At 41.7% G+C, this 21378-nt stretch overlaps 2 protein-coding genes across 2 annotated transcripts; one reads left to right on the top strand and one right to left on the bottom strand.

Annotated features, from left to right (window-relative positions):
* Positions 1-373: 373 nt before the first annotated feature.
* Positions 374-7126, bottom strand: LOC138955555 (beta-1,3-galactosyl-O-glycosyl-glycoprotein beta-1,6-N-acetylglucosaminyltransferase-like). Its single transcript, XM_070327140.1, has 7 exons — positions 6682-7126; positions 6038-6120; positions 4347-4736; positions 2971-3150; positions 2169-2326; positions 1466-1689; positions 374-937 (listed from the first exon to the last, which is right to left on the bottom strand). Exons 1-7 carry the CDS (start codon positions 6956-6958, stop codon positions 612-614), a joined length of 1638 nt encoding a protein of 545 aa, XP_070183241.1. The 5' UTR covers positions 6959-7126; the 3' UTR covers positions 374-611.
* Positions 7127-16435: 9309 nt separating this feature from the next.
* LOC138955553 (uncharacterized) lies at positions 16436-20155 on the top strand. Its single transcript, XM_070327138.1, has 2 exons — positions 16436-17831; positions 19553-20155. The coding sequence occupies exon 1, from the start codon at positions 16594-16596 to the stop codon at positions 17785-17787; it is 1194 nt and encodes a 397-aa protein (XP_070183239.1). The 5' UTR covers positions 16436-16593; the 3' UTR covers positions 17788-17831; positions 19553-20155.
* The last annotated feature ends 1223 nt before the right edge of the window (positions 20156-21378 follow it).

Genomic DNA, 21378 nt, shown 5'->3' with positions numbered 1-21378 from the left:
TATTTATTTTATTTTAAAAAAACATTTTTTAATTCTTGTTTACTTTTGTTTATTATGAACGTTTTAATGTTTTATTTTACTCTAATAGTTTTTTTAATCGTGTAAAATAAATAATTTTTTTTTTTTTTTTTTTTTAATCCAAGTGATCCGGGTGGAAAGCGATTCGTCTATGGCCAAAGTGATCCGGGTTCGATTCTCGGCATGAGCGGTCTATTTTAATTTTTTTTTTAATTCTTGTTTAATATTGTTTATTATGAACGTTTTAATGTTTTATTTTACTCTAATAATTTTTTTCATTGTTTAAAATAAATAATTTTTTTTTTTTTTTTTAAATCCAAGTGATCCGGGTTCGATTCCCGGCATGGGCGATCTATTTTTTTTTTTTAAATTCTTGTTTACTATTGTTTATTATGAACGTTTTAATGTTTTATTTTACTGTAATAATTTTTTTAATTGTGTAAAATAAATAATTTTTTTTTTTTTTTTTTTTTTTGTTTGTAATCCACGTGCACAAGACAAAAACTTTCATACTGGGGGAGCGAGCCAGTCTGAAGAGTACTCGGGTCCAGCGCGAGCGTTTTTTTGAGAACAAACTCGCATTGACAAATGGTTCACCAAATCTTGACAGGTCCAGTGTATCTGTTTTTCACGAGATGTGATTGTTCGTACAAGCCCATATTAATAGGCAGTGGCTCTCCGGCTTCTTCCAGCCCAACCTTGTGTCGGTACCACTGTAGAATGCACACCTGGGCCAGCGGGTGATAGTTGAAGGTGAACTTGTTGGCGAACAGTTTGGAGGACGAAGCCAAGTGTGGTAGATCCTTGATCCCAAATTGACAAATGTGTCTCACGAACGTTCCTCCGCAAGGATGAATGTTAGCGTGACTCCACATCTTGTAGCGAGCAAAGGAATCCTGTTGTCCGTGAATCATGTGAGCTGAAATGCAAACACAATAAGATAACAATAACAATAACAATAACAGCACTTTATTGTCCATTAAAAAAGTACATACAAATGGACATTTTTTTTGGCACACCTGCCTGCCTGTAAACGATTATAACGAACACTGTCATAGGACTACACACATGAAACATGAAACATAGGTTCACGCATAAATATAGTAACACGCTCTCCTATGATTGAATGTGTGTGAATGCAATGTCGAACAAGCGTGATTCAGGGTTGTGTTTCAGGGTTGGGGTTCAGGATTATGATGTAGACTTATTTGTCAGGGTTCTAATTCAGGGTTTAGGTTCATTATTTTGGTTACAGATTGTAAATCGAGGTTGCATATATCTGGTTGTGAGTTAGGGTTGTGAATCAAAGCTGTCGGGGTTGGGGTACAGGGTTTATTTTCTTACTAAAACCCAAGCCAGACACTCTAAAAATTGCGGATTGTGATCCACAGTTGTGATTGAAGGGCCTGATTAAATATTGATAATTATGCAGGGTTATCTCACTCACCCGAAACAGAACCAGGGACTCCAAGCTGAGGGTTGTAGTTTAGGGTGTTGAAGTAGGATTCGTCCGGATGTGCTGTGGGTTTGACCCACTCGAGAAGCGCTTGGCCCACGTGGCTGTGCAGGACATAGTCTACGAAGCCCCTGCTGGCCACGATGTGAACATCACCCTTGTGGATCGTCAGGTTGTAGGGGGCCGGCAGGAACTGACTCCATCGATGTTGAAGTCTGCATGTGGATAACTCGTTAGTTGCTTGCTGAGTTACATCTGATGGTGATCTAAAATTACTTGCCTTATACGTGTAAACAGTCATGTTTTACCATCACATAGGTGACCAGGGTACGTGTTATAAAGAGTGAGATTATAATTATATTCGTTGACCTGGAACTATGACAAATATATACGTACAGCCAGGCTGATTCCTGGCACAAAACCGAAAAAGACCTCGACCTCGGTCGATAAAGATGAAACAGAAGACTTCGTCTTCTTCTTCTTCTTCAGCGTTCCAGAATTGTCTTGTTACGTGTGAGCTCGTTTGCCCATTTGGGTTCCCCAAACTATACTCTGAGAGCATAGTCAGCTTCACTCCGCTTTCGTTGAGTAGGCATGCTGGATATTTTCGTGTTTCCATAAACAGAAGACGATATGCTACCCTCGAACCAACACAACTAGTCTGCAAACAAGCCACCAAACATCGTATACGTACCTTGTTGGATCACCTGTTATATCGTTGGCTCCCCGAAAAGCCTGGAGGATTCGAACCAGCTCCTTGTTGGTTTTGAGTGGAAACTCCTGGCCGGTCAGGTTAATGAAATACTTCCACCTGACCTTGTGTTCCCACAGTTGCCGCATGCAGATGATTTCCTGCGAGAATATAAACATAATCTAAGTGAGCAGAGGGTTTGCATTTGTTCTACAACCCATTGTCAATCCTTATAACGGATACGTTATGATTGTATCATCATCGTCATCGTCATCGTCATCATCATCATCATCATCTTCATCTTCATCATCTTAATCGGGATCCCTCTTATCGGTTGAATAATCGTTAAAGGTACTCCCCGTACTAGTTTGATCATGAAAAAGAGATACATTTTACCGTTAGCATAAAGACAAAAGTTAAACCTCTCCTCTGATCATTGATTGACAAAGCTAACCCTGTCACCGTTTCAATATGAAGGAAAACGTTATCATGATGAACGGCTCGCTTTTCGGAAATGTTAGTTATTAGCAGACCAATGATTGAAACATTTATCCTTCCCACCATGTCAAGGGAGTGAAGGATTGGAAAGTCACCATTCTGGTTCAATGCTCATAAATGTTATACCTCTTCGAAAATCAACGATTGACAATTGCCCTCTCACAGTTTAAATGAAGGGAAAAATCGTCATACTTAACGGTAACATGTGAACAATACACCCTGAGGAAGATCTCCCCTCTGAACATTTATATGAAAGGGGAAACTATGCCATTTAACACACAATGATCGAGAGAGTTATCTCCCTTACCGGTTCAAGGTTGGTGAACCCGCTCCACACGACATCGACAGACACATTGGACACGAAGACATTGGGCAGGCAGCTAGCAACGAGCTGCATAATGTCCCAGTATTGCCTGGCTGACTTGTTATCAATGTGAATACAGTACACGTTGTGTGGTCGGTAGATGGCGCTCAGGAGACGCTCTACCTGAAAAAAAGAATGCTCGTTTTATCTCGCTGGTGAACATTTGAGAGTCCCAACGTCGTACCCAAAAGATGTTGGTAATCTATTTTCTAAAATGTTTGTGCAATGGCTTGGATCTTTCGGTAAATTGCGTTCTAGGTAGAAGACCATTACCATTGTTCACAAAAAGTGTTATTTTATTCTTTAAAACATATTACTTATGTCTTCAAAAACGACTCCATTTCACCCCCCGCGGGTTAGGGGGAAGAATTTACCCGATGCTCCCCAGCATGTCGTAAGAGGCGACTAACGGATTCTGTTTCTCTTTTTACCCTTGTTAAGTGTTTCTTGTATAGAATACAGTCAATGTTTGCACAGATTTTAGTCAAGCAGTATGTAAGAAATGTTAAGTCCTTTGTACTGGAAACTTGCATTCTCCCAGTAAGGTAATACATTGTTGTACTACGTTGCAAGCCCCTGGCGCAAATTTTTGATTAGTGCTTTTGTGAACAAGAAACACTTGACAAGTGGCTCTATCCCATCTCCCCCCTTTCCCCGTCGCGATATAACCTTCGTGGTTGAAAACGACGTTAAACACCAAATAAAGAAAGACTCCATTTCAATACAAAGGGTCGCACTCGTCTCCGCGAAGCATGCACACATGAGACACATATGTGTTAGTTGTGAGCACATTGTAAGAATAAGCATGACATGTCTATGAACGTATGGATTCAAACAATAAACAAAGAATACAATTCAGTCATGTACAAGTCATGTCTATTATACACATTTCCATTTTAATTAGATTTTTCAGAGTGTCAATGAACAAATTATGAACTAATTGTTGGGCTTCCTACCTGAAATGCATATAGTCCATAGCCTTGACCGGATTCAAGATTGTTTGGGCAAATATTAAATCAATTTGATTGAGACAAACCAGAGGTCGTGGCAGTGCCGCTTCAACTTATTAACGTCATCAAAGACATTTATCGGAAAACAAGAAACAAAAAACAACGGATGGGGATATCATCTGCAAGAATGTTTGTGTAAAGTGTCACGGATACAATTATGTGAACAACTCTGCACACACACGCACACACACACACACACACACACACACACACACACACACACACACACACACACACACACACACACACACACACACACACACATACACACACGCATATGCGATAAATAAAAACACGAACAGCACATACCTGATCGGCGTCTCGGTAAACCACGATGGAGAACGCCAAAGGAAAAGACATCTCAGGTTGACTGAGAGACGCCAATTCGAATCCACCGCTCTGTCTATAATGCGTGCAATTGTTTGTTGCATTCTGATAGTCCGGCAGCGTCTTTCTTGTCACAGATCCAGGTTTATTTCTCTTGTCGAATTTTCCTTTATTGATCTCTTTGACGTTTCCTTCCCACATTAGCTTGCAGCTTACTGGAGTATTGGATGGTTGTATTGTTATTGCACGAATCTGGTGTGTGTTCGAGTTCTTGGTGTCATTGATGTTCCCACTTGTGGCCTCTCGTTTATAGGTGTGAAGGTTTGGCGTTGATAGGGCGAGTACACCAAATCGCTCCTTTCCGTGGCTTATCTGTTTCGAGAAGAAACAAGTCGCGTAAGGCGAAAATACAATATTTAGTCAAGTAGCTGTCGAACTCACAGAATGAAACTGAACGCAATGCAACGCAGCAAGACCGTATACTCGTGGTCCATCGCTCACGGCATAGGCAGTGAAATTGACAAGAAGAGCGGGGTAGTGGTTACGCTATGCTGCATAGCACGCTTTTCTGTACCTCTCTTCGTTTTAACTTTCTGAGCGTGTTTTTAATCCAAACATATCATATCTATATGTTTTTGGAATCAGGAACCGACAAGGAATAAGATGAAAGTGTTTTTAAAACGATTTCGAAAAAAAAATGTTGATAATAATTTTTATATATTTAATTTTCAGAGCTTGTTTTTAATCCGAATATAACATATTTATATGTTTTTTGAATCAGCAAATGATGGAAAATAAGATAAACGTAAATTTGGATCGTTTTATAAATTTTTATTTTTTTTTACAATTTTCAGATTTTTAATGACCAAAGTCATTAATTAATTTTTAAGCCACCAAGCTGAAATGCAATACCGAACCCCGGGCTTCGTCGAAGATTACTTGACCAAAATTTCAACCAATTTGGTTGAAAAATGAGGGCGTGACAGTGCCGCCTCAACTTTCACGAAAAGCCGGATATGACGTCATCAAAGACATTTATCAAAAAAATGAAAAAAACGTTCGGGGATTTCATACCCAGGAACTCTCATGTCAAATTTCATAAAGATCGGTCCAGTAGTTTAGTCTGAATCGCTCTACACACACACACACACACACACGCACAGACAGACAGACAGACAGACAGACACACATACACCATACCCTCGTTTCGATTCCCCCTCGATGTTAAAATATTTAGTCAAAACTTGACTAAATATAAAAAATGACTGAGTATGTTTTATCATGAATTTGGAATAGGAATTGAGAGAGAGAGAGAGAGAGAGAGAGAGAGAGAGAGAGAGAGAGAGAGAGAGAGAGAGAGAGAGAGAGAGAGAGAGAATTGAATTGAAATGAATTGAATTGAATTGAATTCAAATTTAGTTTACGATGGTAACTGAATAAGCATTGTATGCATGCTTTTTTCATCAGGCCCTCGCCCATTGAGGGGTAACAAACAAGAAGAAATAGAGAGAGAGAGAGAGAGAGAGAGAGAGAGAGAGAGAGAGAGAGAGAGAGAGAAAGAGATACGCACAGACACACAGACAAACAGACAGACAGAAAGAAAGACAGACATGCAGCCAGCCAGCCAGACAGCCAGCCAGACAGATGGACATTATGATAGACGTTGGTCTTACTTGTGTTGCGGAAGAAAATTGGGAAGCAGCCAGCTTGTAAATCACAATGTACACACACACGAAGGCAGTCAGACTGGCAAACGCTGCAGATAAATACATTTTGCATCACAAAATCATTCAGCCAGGCAAAATGTTTCCGTACACGCATAACATACGAGTGCGGCTTCAATGTATGAACAATGTTACAGAAATAAAATATCAAATGCATGCGACAATGAGAAATACAAATGAGATACGTAGCACAAAAGCAGTATCAACATAACAAAAAAACCAAAGAAACAAACAAAGACATACTTTTTGTTTTCAAATTTAACTTTGTGACGTACTGACAAACAAATGAGCAGTCGTCCGTAAAAACACTCACACATACCAAAACACGATCCCCCCTCCCCCCCCCCCCCACACACACACAGACATAGGCACAGCCATAAACACACACATAAGTATACACACACACACACCCACACAGACAGACCGACACAGACAGACAGACAGACAGACAGACAGACAGACACACACACACACACACACATACACACACACACACACACACATACACACACACACACACACACACACACACGCATACACAAACAAACAGACACATGCCCGTGTACAAGAACACACATACAAAATAAACCTACCAGTTTTGAAAACAACCCTGTTGTTAGTATACTTTATGTTCATTACTTGAGGCATATAGGCTTTCATTTTGGAATCCAGGTAACACTTGGCATATCCTAACGAACACAAAATATATGCACTCTTGCTGATAGAAACTGAAGAATCAAGTGCATCACATTTCAAAATGACTAAATCACTACACAAAACCCAACGCAACACAACGAAACACAAAGCAAAACAACACAACGTATTACACTTTACAGGGAACCTGTACCGGACGACACTACACCACGCCATACAACACAACGAAACACAAAGCAAAACAACACAACGTATTACACTTTACAGGGAACCTGTACTGGACGACACTACGCCACGCCATACAATACAATACGGCACGATACAAAGGCATAGGTTACACGCTTCCTAGTTTAAAGATAGCTTGAGTACGTATATGATAGCCATCCGCTGGGTCTTGACTGAAAAACAAGCCATCGGAGTCACGAATGTAAGTTCGATTGGGTCGTGTAGTTTTGTGGCAGATGGCGCGGATTAAGGCATTCGAATGGGGAACAAATCATTTTTAAAAACGAGCGTGTGGCTATGAATGTGTGAGTTTGTGTGTGTATGTGTGTGTGTATGTGTGTGCGTGTGTGCGTGTGTGTGTGTGTGTGTGCGTCTGTGTGTATATGTGTGTGTGTGTGTGTGTGTTTGTGGGTGTGTATGTGTGTGTGTGTGTGTGTGTGTGTTTGTGGGTGTGTATGTGTGTGTGTGTGTGTGTTTGTGGGTGTGTATGTGTGTGTGTGTGTGTATGACTGTCTGTCGCTGCCCTTATTATTATGGGGGCCAGGAGGCCCCCATTCTATACGGATAGTTTCGAGGTTGACCATGGGCAGCGCCATTTTGTTGTGAAATACGTCATCAGTTTGTGTACACAGGAAGTTGTGACATCCGTCACCCTATGGGAGGGGTGAAGGCAACATTGTTCATCAGTAGAAAGTTGTGAAATACATCACCCCATGGGAGGGGTGAAGGCAAAATTTTTCAGCAAAAACATAATAGGTCGAACTGTGCAGGGTCAACCGCAACAAACTCAAACCATTCATTCTATACTGCATTTGAGTGACTTATATACCAACATTTTTATTTCTTATTTTCAGCACAGGTGTAGGAAAAAATCATGAACCAAAATGTTATTTATTTTCTAATTTAACATTAGTTTTACAAATGTGACCATGGTTTTTCAAACATACAGTGACATAAGGACTGGGTTGCCGAGTGGTAACGCACTTGCGCTCGGAAGCGAGAGGTTGCGTGTTCAGGCCTGGGTCAGGCCGCAATTTTCTCCCCCCTTTCCTAACCTAGGTGGTGGGTTCCAGTGCTAGTCTTTCGGATGAGACGAAAAACCGAGGTCCCTTCGTGTACACTACCTTAGGGTGTGCACGTTAAAGATCCCACGATTGACAAAAGGGTCTTTCCTGGCAAAATTGTATAGGCATAGATAAAAATATGCATCAAATACCCGTGTGACTTGGAATAAAGGCCGTGAAAGGTGAATGCTCGCCTAATAGGCTTGAGGTTTGCTGGTCGATTTGAATGCGTGATATATTGTGTAAACAATTCCATCTCACACGGCAATAATATGTAACAAGCGCCTTGAGTCGCCTTGTGTGGTGAGATATGTGCGCGATATAAATTCTCGTAAATAAATAAAATAAATAAAATAAATAAAATAAATAAAAATAAGCAGTGTTATGTTAAAGAAAAAGAAAAAAAAAAAAAAAAGGTTTTGTGCACAAATCAGAAAATACATTGTACATTTTATCTACAGGCCAAACAGTGTCTTTGGCGGCAAAGGACCCAGCAAGTTGCACTGATCTATATTTTTAGATCAGTGGCAAGTTGTTAAGAACAGGCGCTTGCATTTGGATGTGTCCACCGATAGTAGGTTTGGTTGTGATCAATCAGAATGATGTGGGAATAAAAATGTATGACAGTTTGGTATGATGGCATGTAATTCACAAAATATGCTGAAATGTAATATTATACATAATATAATATTATTATGGCTGTTGCCATGACCATGAACCCCAAGAAAGGTTATGTTATGTAAAATCAAAATACCAAACTCAAGCACCTATTAATCTGGTCTACGGCACGGGAAGATTGAGGCCTTCGTAAACGTTCAACGTTGGCCAATAATGAGTTTAACAATGTTGTGTCGTTTTGTTTTGTGTTTTATTTTGTTGATCAATTGAATAATATGTCTTCCCAACATATTACAAATCAAACAGAAATAAAGTCTTAGAGAACTACAATAATTATTGTTGCCGTCAAAACCTTGCAAGGCCTCACCCGTTCTCACGAGATTAGTTACATTTTTTCTGTCTCTCTCTCTGTATGTATGTCTTTGTCGGTGTCTCCCTCTGAGTCTCTCCGCTTCTATCTTTCTATGTCTGTCTCTGTCTATGTGTGTGTGTGTGTGTGTGTGTGTGTGTGTGTGTGTGTGTGTGTGTGTGTGTGTGTGTGTGTGTGTGTGTGACTCTCTCTCTCTCGCTCTCTCTCTCTCTCTCTCTCTCTCTCTCTCTCTCTCTCTCTCTCTCTCTCTCTCTCTCTCTCTCGCTCTCGCTTTCTCTCCCTCTCATCTAACTCTTGGCACACAGGTCAAACCAGAGGTTAACTTGAGTGCACGTGAACCTAGCATGATGGGGGTGATTTCTTGAATTAGCTGAGGGCGGTGTAGTGAACATGAGTCTCAAAGCAGAGGTTGGGCTATTTTTAGACCGTCAACCCAGATATTACAGCCAGCTATAGAGGTACAGCGTCGTCAATCCCCGCGTGAAGGAAATCGCTCACCTTTCACGTCCAAAACGTAGTAATATTATTGACACGCCAGATTAGCGCGGTAGAGTATTGTGCTAAGCAGGAAAGCGCGCTTTTCTGTATTCTTGTTAACTTCGCAATTTCCGGAAAACATCCACTTTCACTTTGAGACTGTTCTGTTTACATTTGACACTATCAAAACCACTTTGCATTGCAATACTAACATATTTTTTTCTGTGTTCGAAAGCTAGAGCCAATCGTTATTATATCCCCTTAGGTACAGTTTTATAACAGTATTGGTACATGTAAACAATAGGACATCATTAATGAACGCTACGAAAAGGGCAGCCTTTAACCTCCCTGTTGTCACTCAGCATTCTTTTTTTAATTCTCATCCACACTTTCAGCACTCCCCCCACCCGCCCTCCCCATCTCAGATGTAATTTGTAAAGGACGTTATCAGCCTTCAATCCACTATCTAACATAGTAAGTCAAGCTTTTCAAATCTTATTAATAATTACTTTGATCCACCATAAAGACCATCCCCTCCTCATCGTGGTATGGTGGTGAAACAGAACCAAGCTATGCCGTCGGAAGAAAATCGCTGAAATTTCACTGTCCCTAAAACGTGGGGGTGATTTTCCTTGTGAGAAGTATACTGGTAGGGTTCTCCCTTGGCGGACAGGTTGGTTGCTGGCTAACGGTGCTCTGGTGAAGACGGAGGTGTGCTGGACAGTACCGGTGTGACGGCACAGAGGCCCAAGGACACAAGCGGTCATCTCAGCAACCTCCAAACGGGTAGACTGGACTCGTCAACCCTGGCAGGTAACCAGTCTAGGAGAAGGGAAACTCCGAAATAGAATCACGGGCAGACCAAGCTCAACAGCCCAGGAAGGCAATTGGTCTAGGGGAGAGATCCCTGATCAACGTCCAAGGCCGAAGTCGGAGATGCGGGTCCCCCTGGGTGCCAAAAAGCGCTGCATCACGCAAATCACAAAATGATGGAGACAAATCAATTGATCAAACGTAATAGTGCTCAACCTCTGGAGATCCGACGGGGAGGAAGAGTGCTCGGCCCTCAGCCTCAAAGGGGCCGGCCCCCAACATCCGGAGGTCACCCTACATCGTCTTGTACGGCCAGGAGGCGAGGGGTTAGGTACACTGACCGCGAAAGGACACCGACACCCAGAAACGTCAACATACTGCAATGGAACGCAGAAGGAGTCTGCAACAAGTTAATCTAGTGAACGACAAAGAAGAAGAAGAAGATTGCTTTGATGTTTTGCTGATGTTCAGTTTATTATTTAATAAAGATCTCACGGTTCAAAATTTCATATTGGTTTTTCAAAAAAACGTGCGTTTGTTCCATTTCACTGATGTGAACTCCATTATTACTGTCACATCTGTTTTACAAATTACACCCATAATCCAAACCAACGCGCAAACACATACACACACACACACACACACACACACACACACACACACACACACACACACACACACACACACACCACAACTACAAACATATGTACTCGTTACCATTAGCCAACGCTCGTCACAACACTGATATACTACGAAGCAATCTCTTCGATCATCTCTGCCCTGAGTCGGTCACACTTTTGCTTACCCCTGCCAACAATCTCAAACGTATCCTTTTTTTTCAATCACTACAAATTTATCATACAGCTTTTTATGTTTCACTAAATTATAAATCAGATGTATGCGGTTGTTTGTTGCCTTGAATGCCCCAAGGGGATAACATGAGTGTTTCTTCCATACTAATTAGCCTCATTTGCCTAGGAGTTATCCGTCCTTATAGAGTTAAAAAAATAAAATATAAATCCCATGCTAATTTCAATTACAGCGTTTTGCTATTCACTTCAATATAATAGTAAATAACAATCAAGAAATAACGAAGTCTTTAAACTACAATTTCCCAGATATTTACACTTTTCATTTTGTTTCAATTCACACCACAAAACATACACTTCGCCTTTCGTATCGTCTTGTGCTGTTCTTATATCGGTGAGTACAAAAATCCTTTGTTTTTTAACTTTGAAATAATTATGTTAATCGGGTTGTTTTTTTCAGAACATACAACATAACACACACAACCACACACATCGACCAGAGTTTGCCAATTCATAATCTACGCTTGAGTGAATCATAAAGGGCATACTGTTACAACGTTTTCTCCTCCCTTCACAACACACAGAGGATAGGGAAAAAGGAAAACACAGACACAATATCTCGCATTGAGGGTACAGTTTATCCCGGACTAAAGTCTCAAGCCTTGACCTGTACATACATGCTAAGTAAACTAAGTAAGAAATGATACACAATTAGCATACGCAGAATGTTCATGGCACATAAACTTTAGAGAACATATTAATGGTCAAAAGGGTCTGCAGTCTACGCCTACATCGGTTGGATGACCACATGTGCCCTTGGTCACAGTGAAAGGGCAGTCTGCCAGTCGCAGTTCACCCCCAAAACACTGGGCAATTCGTGCCCATGATGCCTGACCGCTTCCACCTTGTCCGAATCGCTGGTAAGAGTCTTCTACGCCACTATGAGAAAAGAAGAAAAAAAGAAAATGACACATCTGTAAAGGAAGATAGAAGCATATGTAGCCAAGCAACACCTCACGATGGCTTATCGTATTGTACAGAAGCCTATCATACTGGAAGTATGTATCTACTATTACCAGCAGTCGACACGCGGTGATACATATGCCCTTTGACCTTTCCTTGGGGATATCCCGTACTAAAAATAGAATACGGGATTGTGGGAAAGCTGTTCAAGGACACTCACGCACTATCATATTTGATTTTCAATACCTTTAGGATAAATCAGAACGAATAACATACAAGTACATAGAGTTCAGAAAAGAAAAAAAAGTGTACAACTCATGATTTACAAAACGTCTTTGGGGACTCGCACTCGAGACCACCGGCTTTGGAGCCAAACGTTTTACCACAGCCCCATAAGGCTTACACAATGGAGGCGTGAAACCTAAGACTTGAATTACCAACATAACTGCCACGTGCCCGAGTTTTCAAATCATGCATTTGTTGACTCGTCGTTTTCCCCGTTCGTATTTGTGTTTTGCACATTTGTACATGTAGTCGCGGTGTTGCCTATAGGGCAATCAATTTTCACCAAAGCCGATGTTACGGATACTAAAAGAAAAACAAACTGAATGGGAAATTTCTAGAAGTAATCAATAATTACGCAATTTTGTTTTTATTATTTCGATTCATTTCATAATCCAAAACGTTTGGAATGAAGCAAATTAATAAAATACAAGAGTTACGAGTTCAGAAAAAAAATATAAATAAAATTGCCGTCGAAGGCGGATCGAACCCGGGACCACACAAGTAAGGACTAGCGCATGATCGAGCGCGTTACCAACTGCTTCAAATATTACACTTGAGTTCTCGAGCGTGGCAACAACTGACTCGAGTTTTTGAGTCTCTCCGTTCGTATTTCTGTACTGTTCTCCATATCTCACTGTTCGGGGCAATTCAGTTCATAACTGACGCTACGCTCCCGGTCACTTCGTATACGTTTGGAAAGCAATATGAAATAGCAATAATTTCAAGCGTGACCGACATTATTGATATGAAATGCATTGACCAATCGCCGAAAAGCGCTAACGTCATTGCATGAAAAATACCCCAAATCCTCTATTCTCGATGACCGTACTAAGGAGTTAGTTTTGGAGAACGACGATATATGGACAGTTTATTATATAAAGGGAAGCAAGCGGTTAAAAACGGGCGTCGATAGAGCCAACGAGCAGGGATGAGAACTTGTAGTATTTTATTAACTTATGTATTGTAGTATACGAAGCAACGATCAAGCAAAGCACACACACTAACAAACACAACGCACAGACGGAAACGAACAGAACCATCAATGCAAAATCATTTGAAAAGACTAGGAATTTAAAACTCTATAAGTCACTGACAAAGAGAAGACTCTATACGTATTACACATGGAGTGCACTGCACTTGCTACCGCAATAGTTAAGCTCCGTAACAATTGTCTCTCTACATACGCAGAACATTCATTGTAAGTGACCCCACTATTGAACGCTTTGCCCTCAGAACAGGCCATCATGTGTTGTGTTATAAAAAGGTAATGGCTCGGTCGATCCCCAAACCACCTAAAACACACACACAAAACACACACACACAACACACACACACACACACACACACACACACACACACACACACGCACACACACACACACACACAGACACACATGCACCATCTCCCATTCTGAGACTCACCGGAATCCAAGCTGTCGACAAACAACCTCCGCATTGTTCTGACTCCATCCTGTGTTACAGACTGTCCGCCATGCTCCACCCTCGTAGATTTCCACTCGCCCATTCCAGGGTTTCCGCCCTGCGATAAGGCGAACACTACCAGGCGTCGCCTTGATTGCTACAGTGACACATAACGATCAGTTGTTAGGTGCTTTATTTTTCATCCGATAAATAAAGAGAAGTATGTATACACACACAGACACACACAGAGACACACAGACACACACAGACACACACACACACACACACACACACAAACGCACGCACACACGCACACACGCACGCACGTACGTACGCACGCACACCCGCACACACTGACGCACAGGCACACCCACACACACACACTCACAAATACACACACCCTATTTTAATTGTTTTACTCACGGACTTGACACTGTGTTCCAGAAAATCCATTAGGACAGGAGCAGTAGCTGTTACCGCTGCCATCGTTAAAATTGGTGCATGTTCCTTGGTTGTAACACTGCAGGTCGTTCGCGCATCTTGTTCTCCCTGTAAAATTAAGTGTACACAATTATTGCCTGAGGCTCTCCAGACCCAGAGGAGGGAGACTTGGCCTTTCCCGAGAAAACAGCGTGTTTTGTATTTACAATATCAAATCTTCCCAGGCTCTTACACTGGAATAGTCCATCTCACCATTTCAACAAATTCTATTGACGAACAGACAGTCTTGCTTTGTGTTCAGAATGTGATGTTTTTATTCATGAAGAATACCAGCGGAGTAAGGTTCGCACATGACAGACTGTGCTTAAAAAAAATAGATACCAGGTAGCCTTAGACAATCTTCTTCTTCTTGTCATCGCCTTTACATTTGGAGTTCAGCTCTAGAGATCCAGATATGAAGCTGGTGGTCTTCTGTAGAGCCTCCACAGGACCATGCAGCTTATCTGGGAGGGTCGTCGGCCTGGGCTATGTCTGTATCATCAAATGATTAACAAAACACTGTTCTTTGGCATTTAATCTTACCCAACCTCTGGAAACAAGAGCACCGGTAGATGCCGCAAACAAGTGGTGATCAAACTGATGCACTATTTCTCGTTTCCTTCGAACACCTGCTGAATGATTCTAATGAAAATCATTTAGGTTTGCCGTCCAATATTATTTTTTCTCGTTTCCTTCGAACACCTGCTGAATGATTCTAATGAAAATCCTTTAGGTTTGCCGTCCAATATTATTTCCAGCTGTGACAACGTTGCCTTGCTCCATGTCTTTTAAAACAAATAAAGTAACTCTACAACGACATTGTTGATTTGTGTACATTATTTAGTTATTTAAATAATAACGTCCTCAACAAAACAGAACGAAAAGCAGTTCAAAGTGTTGAATGCACAGCCCTTCACGTGTACAGGATTTGGTTCACTATCTCAGATATTGCAAGGTTTTCACGTTAGCTAAAGTGATACAGGTTCGGCAGAAATTTATTTTCAGAGTCAACTTTGTGTGCAGACTCTCTTCGGTGTCCGAACTCCCCCCCGTGTACACTACATGGGTGTGCACGTTAAAGATCCCACGATTGACAAAAGGGTCTTTCCTGGCAATATTGCTTAGGCACAGTTAATAATTGTCTACCTATACCCGTGTGACTTGGAATAATAGGCCGTGAAAGGTAAATATGCGCCGAAATGGCTGCAATTACTGGCCGTATAAAATTTCATCTCACACGGCATCACTGCAGAGCGCCTAGAACTGTACCCACGGAATATGCGCGATATAAGCCTCATTGATTGATTGATTGACTATTGGTATAGCCGTTTGGGGAGCCGTTCTGGCAAAGTTGACGAAACTGAACAATGTGGGGTATCTTGGGAATGCACATCTAGACGTAGGCCTACACAACTTGACTTGCTCAAACATGTTTCACAAGTGTGGTAACAAATAAAACAAAGTGGGTGACTTTGGACTAGTTTTGGTCTCCATCACCGGTGAGAATAAGCAGTCACTCACTTTGATTTAACTATAGGCCTAGTTAGCTTATTTATGACGTCGTTTTTGAAAGACAAAATCGTGACGGGTGCGTCTACAGAAGATTCCCCATATTATTCTGTTTCGTCAGAATTGCAAGAACCCCCTCCCCCCAAAAAAAAACCCCACACGTTTAGATCATAATTGTTGACTTAAAGCTTGTCCACATCTTTGATAGTCGACATAACTGTTCTTGTGTAAAAGACCGTGTCTTGAACGGTAAAGGGGAAGGACTTCACCCCGTATTTTTTATCGGTTAGATGTGTCACAAGAGTATAGGGAACATGCCTTCACAGGAAAGGAAATAGCAGTTTCAATTCGGGAACGTCCCACTAGTCCGAGGGTTCACTAGTCCGAGGGTTCACTAGTCCGAGGGTTCACTAGTTCGACGGTTCACTAGTCCGAGGGTTTACTATAGACGCTTGATTTTCCAGTTCGTCCCACTAGTCCGAGCGTTCACTAGTCCGAGGGTTTACTATAGACGCTTGATTTAGTCTCGGTACACAGACTAGACGGCAATTTCTAATGATTAGAGAGGACGCATGCGCAACCAATCACTTTTGGTTTCGCGCGTTACCAGGAAGCTTTCAGAAAGTTTCAGTGCTCATAGAAATGGATTTTTCATTTGGATTATAATGTGTTGGGTGAACTTTTTTCTTTGTGATGTGTGCCTCAGAGTGTTTTGTTTCGTGAGGACGATGTCATTAGCTCGGATGAGTCAAGGTGAGAACTGATTTTTCATGATTACATTTCACGCCGGACGCTCGCCGGTTTCTATTTTTTGAAGATGGCGGATTCCGCAGCAACAAAGGATGCGGAGTCTGCTAGTACAAGTGGTGGACAAAACATTAACAATGAAATGGTGGAAACTGTGCGTGATTTGATGGGGTCGATCATGAGTCCATTTTTGGATAAACTGAAATCTCTGGAATCGAAATATGACGATCTCTTTTGTAACAATGGTGATGATGAAAATCAATCTGAAAACAGTGATCTTGGCGATCAGTCTTTCTCCGTTTCATGCGGTGCTACCGGTGTTTCTATCGGAGATTGTTCCAGCGGTGCTACCGTGGAAAAAGTGAAGAAAAATGAAGCAATTGTTGACCCCGGCAGAGGTTCTGTGGCAGAGGTTTCAACAGAATCAGAATTTGACTTTTGTGTCAAAGCATCAGCTCAGTCAGCGGATCAGCTTGATGATATTTTTGCTGCGATGGAGGCAGACTTGGAAGTTGAAGAGAAAATAGGTGGTGTAGTGGATGAGAAGCTCGCAAACATCACTAAAAGCAGATTCACTGTCAAATTACCAGACCAAAAGCTCAAGGACAAGATGGAAAGTATCCTTATTCCGGCAAACTGTGTGGAAATAAAGGCTCCTATCCTTAATGAGGAGGTGATAGGGAAAGCAAACCTCGACAGAGGTGCAAGACAAAATGACACGCGACTGCTCAATGTACAGAAGCTGATTTCTAAATCAACCGCAGCACTTGTTACGGCAACAAGCAAACTTCACACCTTCACAAAAGAGGGGTGCACTGACAACAGCAGTAGTACCGTGACAGTAGAGAGTACGAAGTTCAGGGCAGAACTGAATGGGATGTTGTCCGCGTGTGGTGATGTTATCTGTCTGTTGGGAACAGCGCAGCAAGAGCTCAGCATCCGCCGTAAATACCAATTAGCTCGCGTTCTGCCAAAGGACATGGCAGCTATTTGCACAAACGAAAATCTCCCGAGTCGGGACATGCTTTTTGGCGGGGATATCGAGAAAGCGATCAAAGGTGCTAAGGAGAATTACAAGATGAAAACTCCGCACACTTCAAGCTACAACAATCGTTTCCAACCATACCAGCGCAAGGGGCACGGTGGTAGGCCTTTTTTAGGTCAAGGGAACACATACGGAAATCAACGAGGGCAGTCTTTCAGTCCCAGAGCTCGGGGGAGAGGTCAGAATCGGGGATTCGGAAAATTCAGAGGAAAACAGTAGACACAGAAGTTTCAAAAACTCCCGATGTGTGCAAAGACAAAGAGGTGAGGGAGTTTTATGATGAAGTTGAAAACATTAAAAATAGATTACAGGAACAAGCAGATCATTTTCAAGCAGGTCAAATTCGTTACTGCCTTCCCTCTTGGAAGGAAGTCTCAATAGATAAAGACATTTTGGAAATGGTACAAGGGATAAATATTGATTTCACAGAGACCCCTGTACAGAGAAAAAATCCTCAAAACTATAATTTTTCCAAAGAACAGACAACAGCAATTGATTCAGAAATTGTCGAACTTCTACAAAAAGGGGTGATAAGAAAAACAGATCACTCGGAGGATGATTTTCTGTCTCCAATTTTTGTGAGACCAAAAAAGAATAATACATGGAGATTAATTTTAAATCTGAGAGATTTGAATGAAAACATGATTTATCAGCATTTCAAAATGGAAACACTGAAGACAGCTTTGGAGCTAGTCACCAGAAATTGCTTCTTCTGTTCTTTGGATCTCAAAGATGCTTATTTTTCAGTGCCGGTAAATAAAGCTACTCAGAAATATTTGAAGTTTCTCTGGAAAGGAGAAGTATTTGTTTTCACTGCATGTCCAAACGGACTAGCACCCTGTCCACGTTTGTTCACAAAGTTACTGAAACCAGTCATGGCCCAGTTACATAGACTAGGATTTCTTTCAACAATCTTCATTGATGATACATTACTTTTTGGAGATTCTGAAAAAGAATGTGTGCAAAATGTAAAAGAGTCATTGTCTCTTCTGGAAAAATTAGGATTTGTTGTGCATCCGGTGAAATCTGTTTTGATACCTTCCCATAAAATAAGATATCTTGGGGTTGAAATTGATTCAGAGGACATGACAGTCACTTTAACAACAGAGAGGAAGGAAAGGATACATAAACTAGCCACTGAGCTGTTACATCAGGGGTATGCCACAGTAAGAACACTCGCAAAGTTCATTGGGCAAGTAGTGTCTGCTTTTCAGGCGGTGAAATTTGGTCCTCTCTGGTACAGATGCATGGAACACGATAAAATTGCTGCTTTGAAGCAAAACAATAATCATTATGACTCCTCTGTGGAGTTCTCTGCCGAAGCCAAAACCGAAATGTTATGGTGGAGGGAGAATATCATGTCATCTGTTAATGATGTGGACACTGATCATGGTGACCCAGATTTCATAATGTTCACTGATGCATCAAAGAAAGGCTGGGGTTGTTCGTGTAGTCAAGGTAGAACAGGTGGACTATGGAATCAACAAGAAGCACAGCAGCACATCAATATTCTGGAATTGAAAGCTGCACTGCTGTCTTTGCAAACCTTTGCTAGGGACAAAACTAACATTCATCTCAGGCTTATGATGGACAATGTTACAGCCATTGCATGTGTTGACAAAATGGGGTCCATTTCGGTAACATGCAATGCAGTTGCTAAGGAAATCTGGTCATTTTGCATTATGCGAGGCATTTGGGTTTCATCGGCATACATACCAGGGATAGAAAATGTAGAAGCAGATGAAGAATCTAGAGTACACAATCTAGATACAGAATGGGCCGTGAAGACTGACATTTTAACAAGTGCTCTGGATATTCTGGGTGCTAAACCAGAAATAGATTTGTTTGCATCAAGGATAAACTGTAAATTCCCTCAATATGTATCATTTAGACCAGATCCAGAAGCTGTAGCGGTGAATGCTTTCACTATATCATGGTCTAATAAACGTTTTTATGCTTTTCCACCCTTTTGTGTTATTGCCAGCATGCTGCACAAAATCAACAAAGAAAAAGCTACGGGAGTTGTAGTAGTTCCAGACTGGCCCAGTCAACCGTGGTATCCAAAACTGGCAAAGATGTTGATAAACAATCCGGTGCTTGTGTCAGCAAGGGAAAATCTGCTAGTCATGCCCTCAAATCTTCAGGAAAAACACAGACTGAGAAAGTCCTTAAGGTTGATCATTTGCGAAGTCTCAGGATCAGATATCGAATGTCAGGACTTTCGGCACAAGCTTCAAATATCATCTTTTCGTCATGGAGAGAGGGAACTAGGAAAGTTTACGCGTCCTATATCGCAAAATGGAAAAGCTATGCGTGCAGGAGAGGTATACATACCGTTTCGCCGACTGTGAATGATGCGATCAACTTTCTAGCAACACTGTTCAGGGCAGGACTTGGCTATAGTGCCATTTGTGCGGCCAGATCGGCTCTATCTTGTTACTTAGACATTGCAGGATGTCCTCAATTTGGTGAACACTGTTTAGTGAAACGGTTTGTGAAAGGTGTGTTTGAACTTCGACCCGCTTTTCCTAAATATGCGTCCACATGGAATGTGGATGTTGTGCTGGAGCATTTGGAATTGTACTATCCACAGTCTGTCAGTGAATTCAATGCATCTTTCCAACTCAAAATGTGTGTTTTATTTGAATGTATTGCTAAAACATTCCCGCAAAGGAAAACACTTAGCACCGCTGGAATTTTTAGCCTTTCCACAGAACAAGGCTTTGTGTATTGTGTCTGTACTCAAAGAATATCTTCGAAGAACTAAGGAGTTTCGGGGATGCGAAGACAAACTGCTTTTGAGCTATCAAAAACCCTACAAACCCATCAGCAAGGACACCTTGGCTCGGTGGATGAGAGACGTTCTCACACGAGCTAATGTGGACACCCAAGTATTTGGTGCACACAGCACACGGGCAGCAAGTACGTCAGCTGCAGCATCACGGGGGGTCCCCATGGATGTTATCCTCAAAGCTGCAGGTTGGAGCAGCGAGTCCACGTTTTCACGTTTCTACCACAAAGCAGCGACCGTAAATTTGGGGCAGTCTCTGTTGGACTCATATTTCTGCAAGGCTTAGGGTGAGTTTCTATGTAATATAAAATTGTATTGGAGGTTGAGCAATATGTCACAAAGGCAATCTCTAAAAAATCTTTAGAAATTGCCGTCTAGTCTGTGTACCGAGACTAAATTGAAAGGACAGACGAGGCTTACCTGGTAAGGTGAAGGCTGGACCTGATTTAGTAGAGGTACACAGACTGCGACGGCTGTTCTAATCCCACCCTTAAGTGAGACTGTAATTCCCTCCGCATTTGGGATAAAATTAGGGCACTAAATTATTTCAAAACATGTGTTTGACTTTGTAACATATTGTTATCTGAAAGGTGATTGGTTGCGCATGCGTCCTCTCTAATCATTAGAACAGCCGTCGCAGTCTGTGTACCTCTACTAAATCAGGTCCAGCCTTCACCTTACCAGGTAAGCCTCGTCTGTCCTTTCAATTTTCCAGTTCGTCCCACTAGTCCGAGGGTTCACTAGTCCGAGGGTTTACTATAGACGCTTGATTTTCCAGTTATTATACCGCCCCTTAAAAGGCGGTATATAGGTTTCACTGTGTGTGTGTGTGTGTGTGTGTGTGTGTGTGTGTGTGTGTGTGTGTGTGTGTGTGTGTGTGTGTGTGTGTGTGTGTGTGTGTGTGTGTCCGCAAATAGATATCCGATGTTTGAGAACCGATTTCAATGAAATTATGTGTGAGGCTGTAGTACAACCCAGGCTCGATCCTCTCCATAATTCAGGTCGGTGGGATAACTAAT

This window comes from Littorina saxatilis, unplaced genomic scaffold (assembly GCF_037325665.1).
Source record: "Littorina saxatilis isolate snail1 unplaced genomic scaffold, US_GU_Lsax_2.0 scaffold_1085, whole genome shotgun sequence".
Lineage (NCBI taxonomy): Eukaryota > Metazoa > Mollusca > Gastropoda > Littorinimorpha > Littorinidae > Littorina > Littorina saxatilis.
The sequence above is the reverse complement of the archived record's forward strand: the minus strand, read 5'-3'. Positions and strand labels throughout refer to the sequence as shown.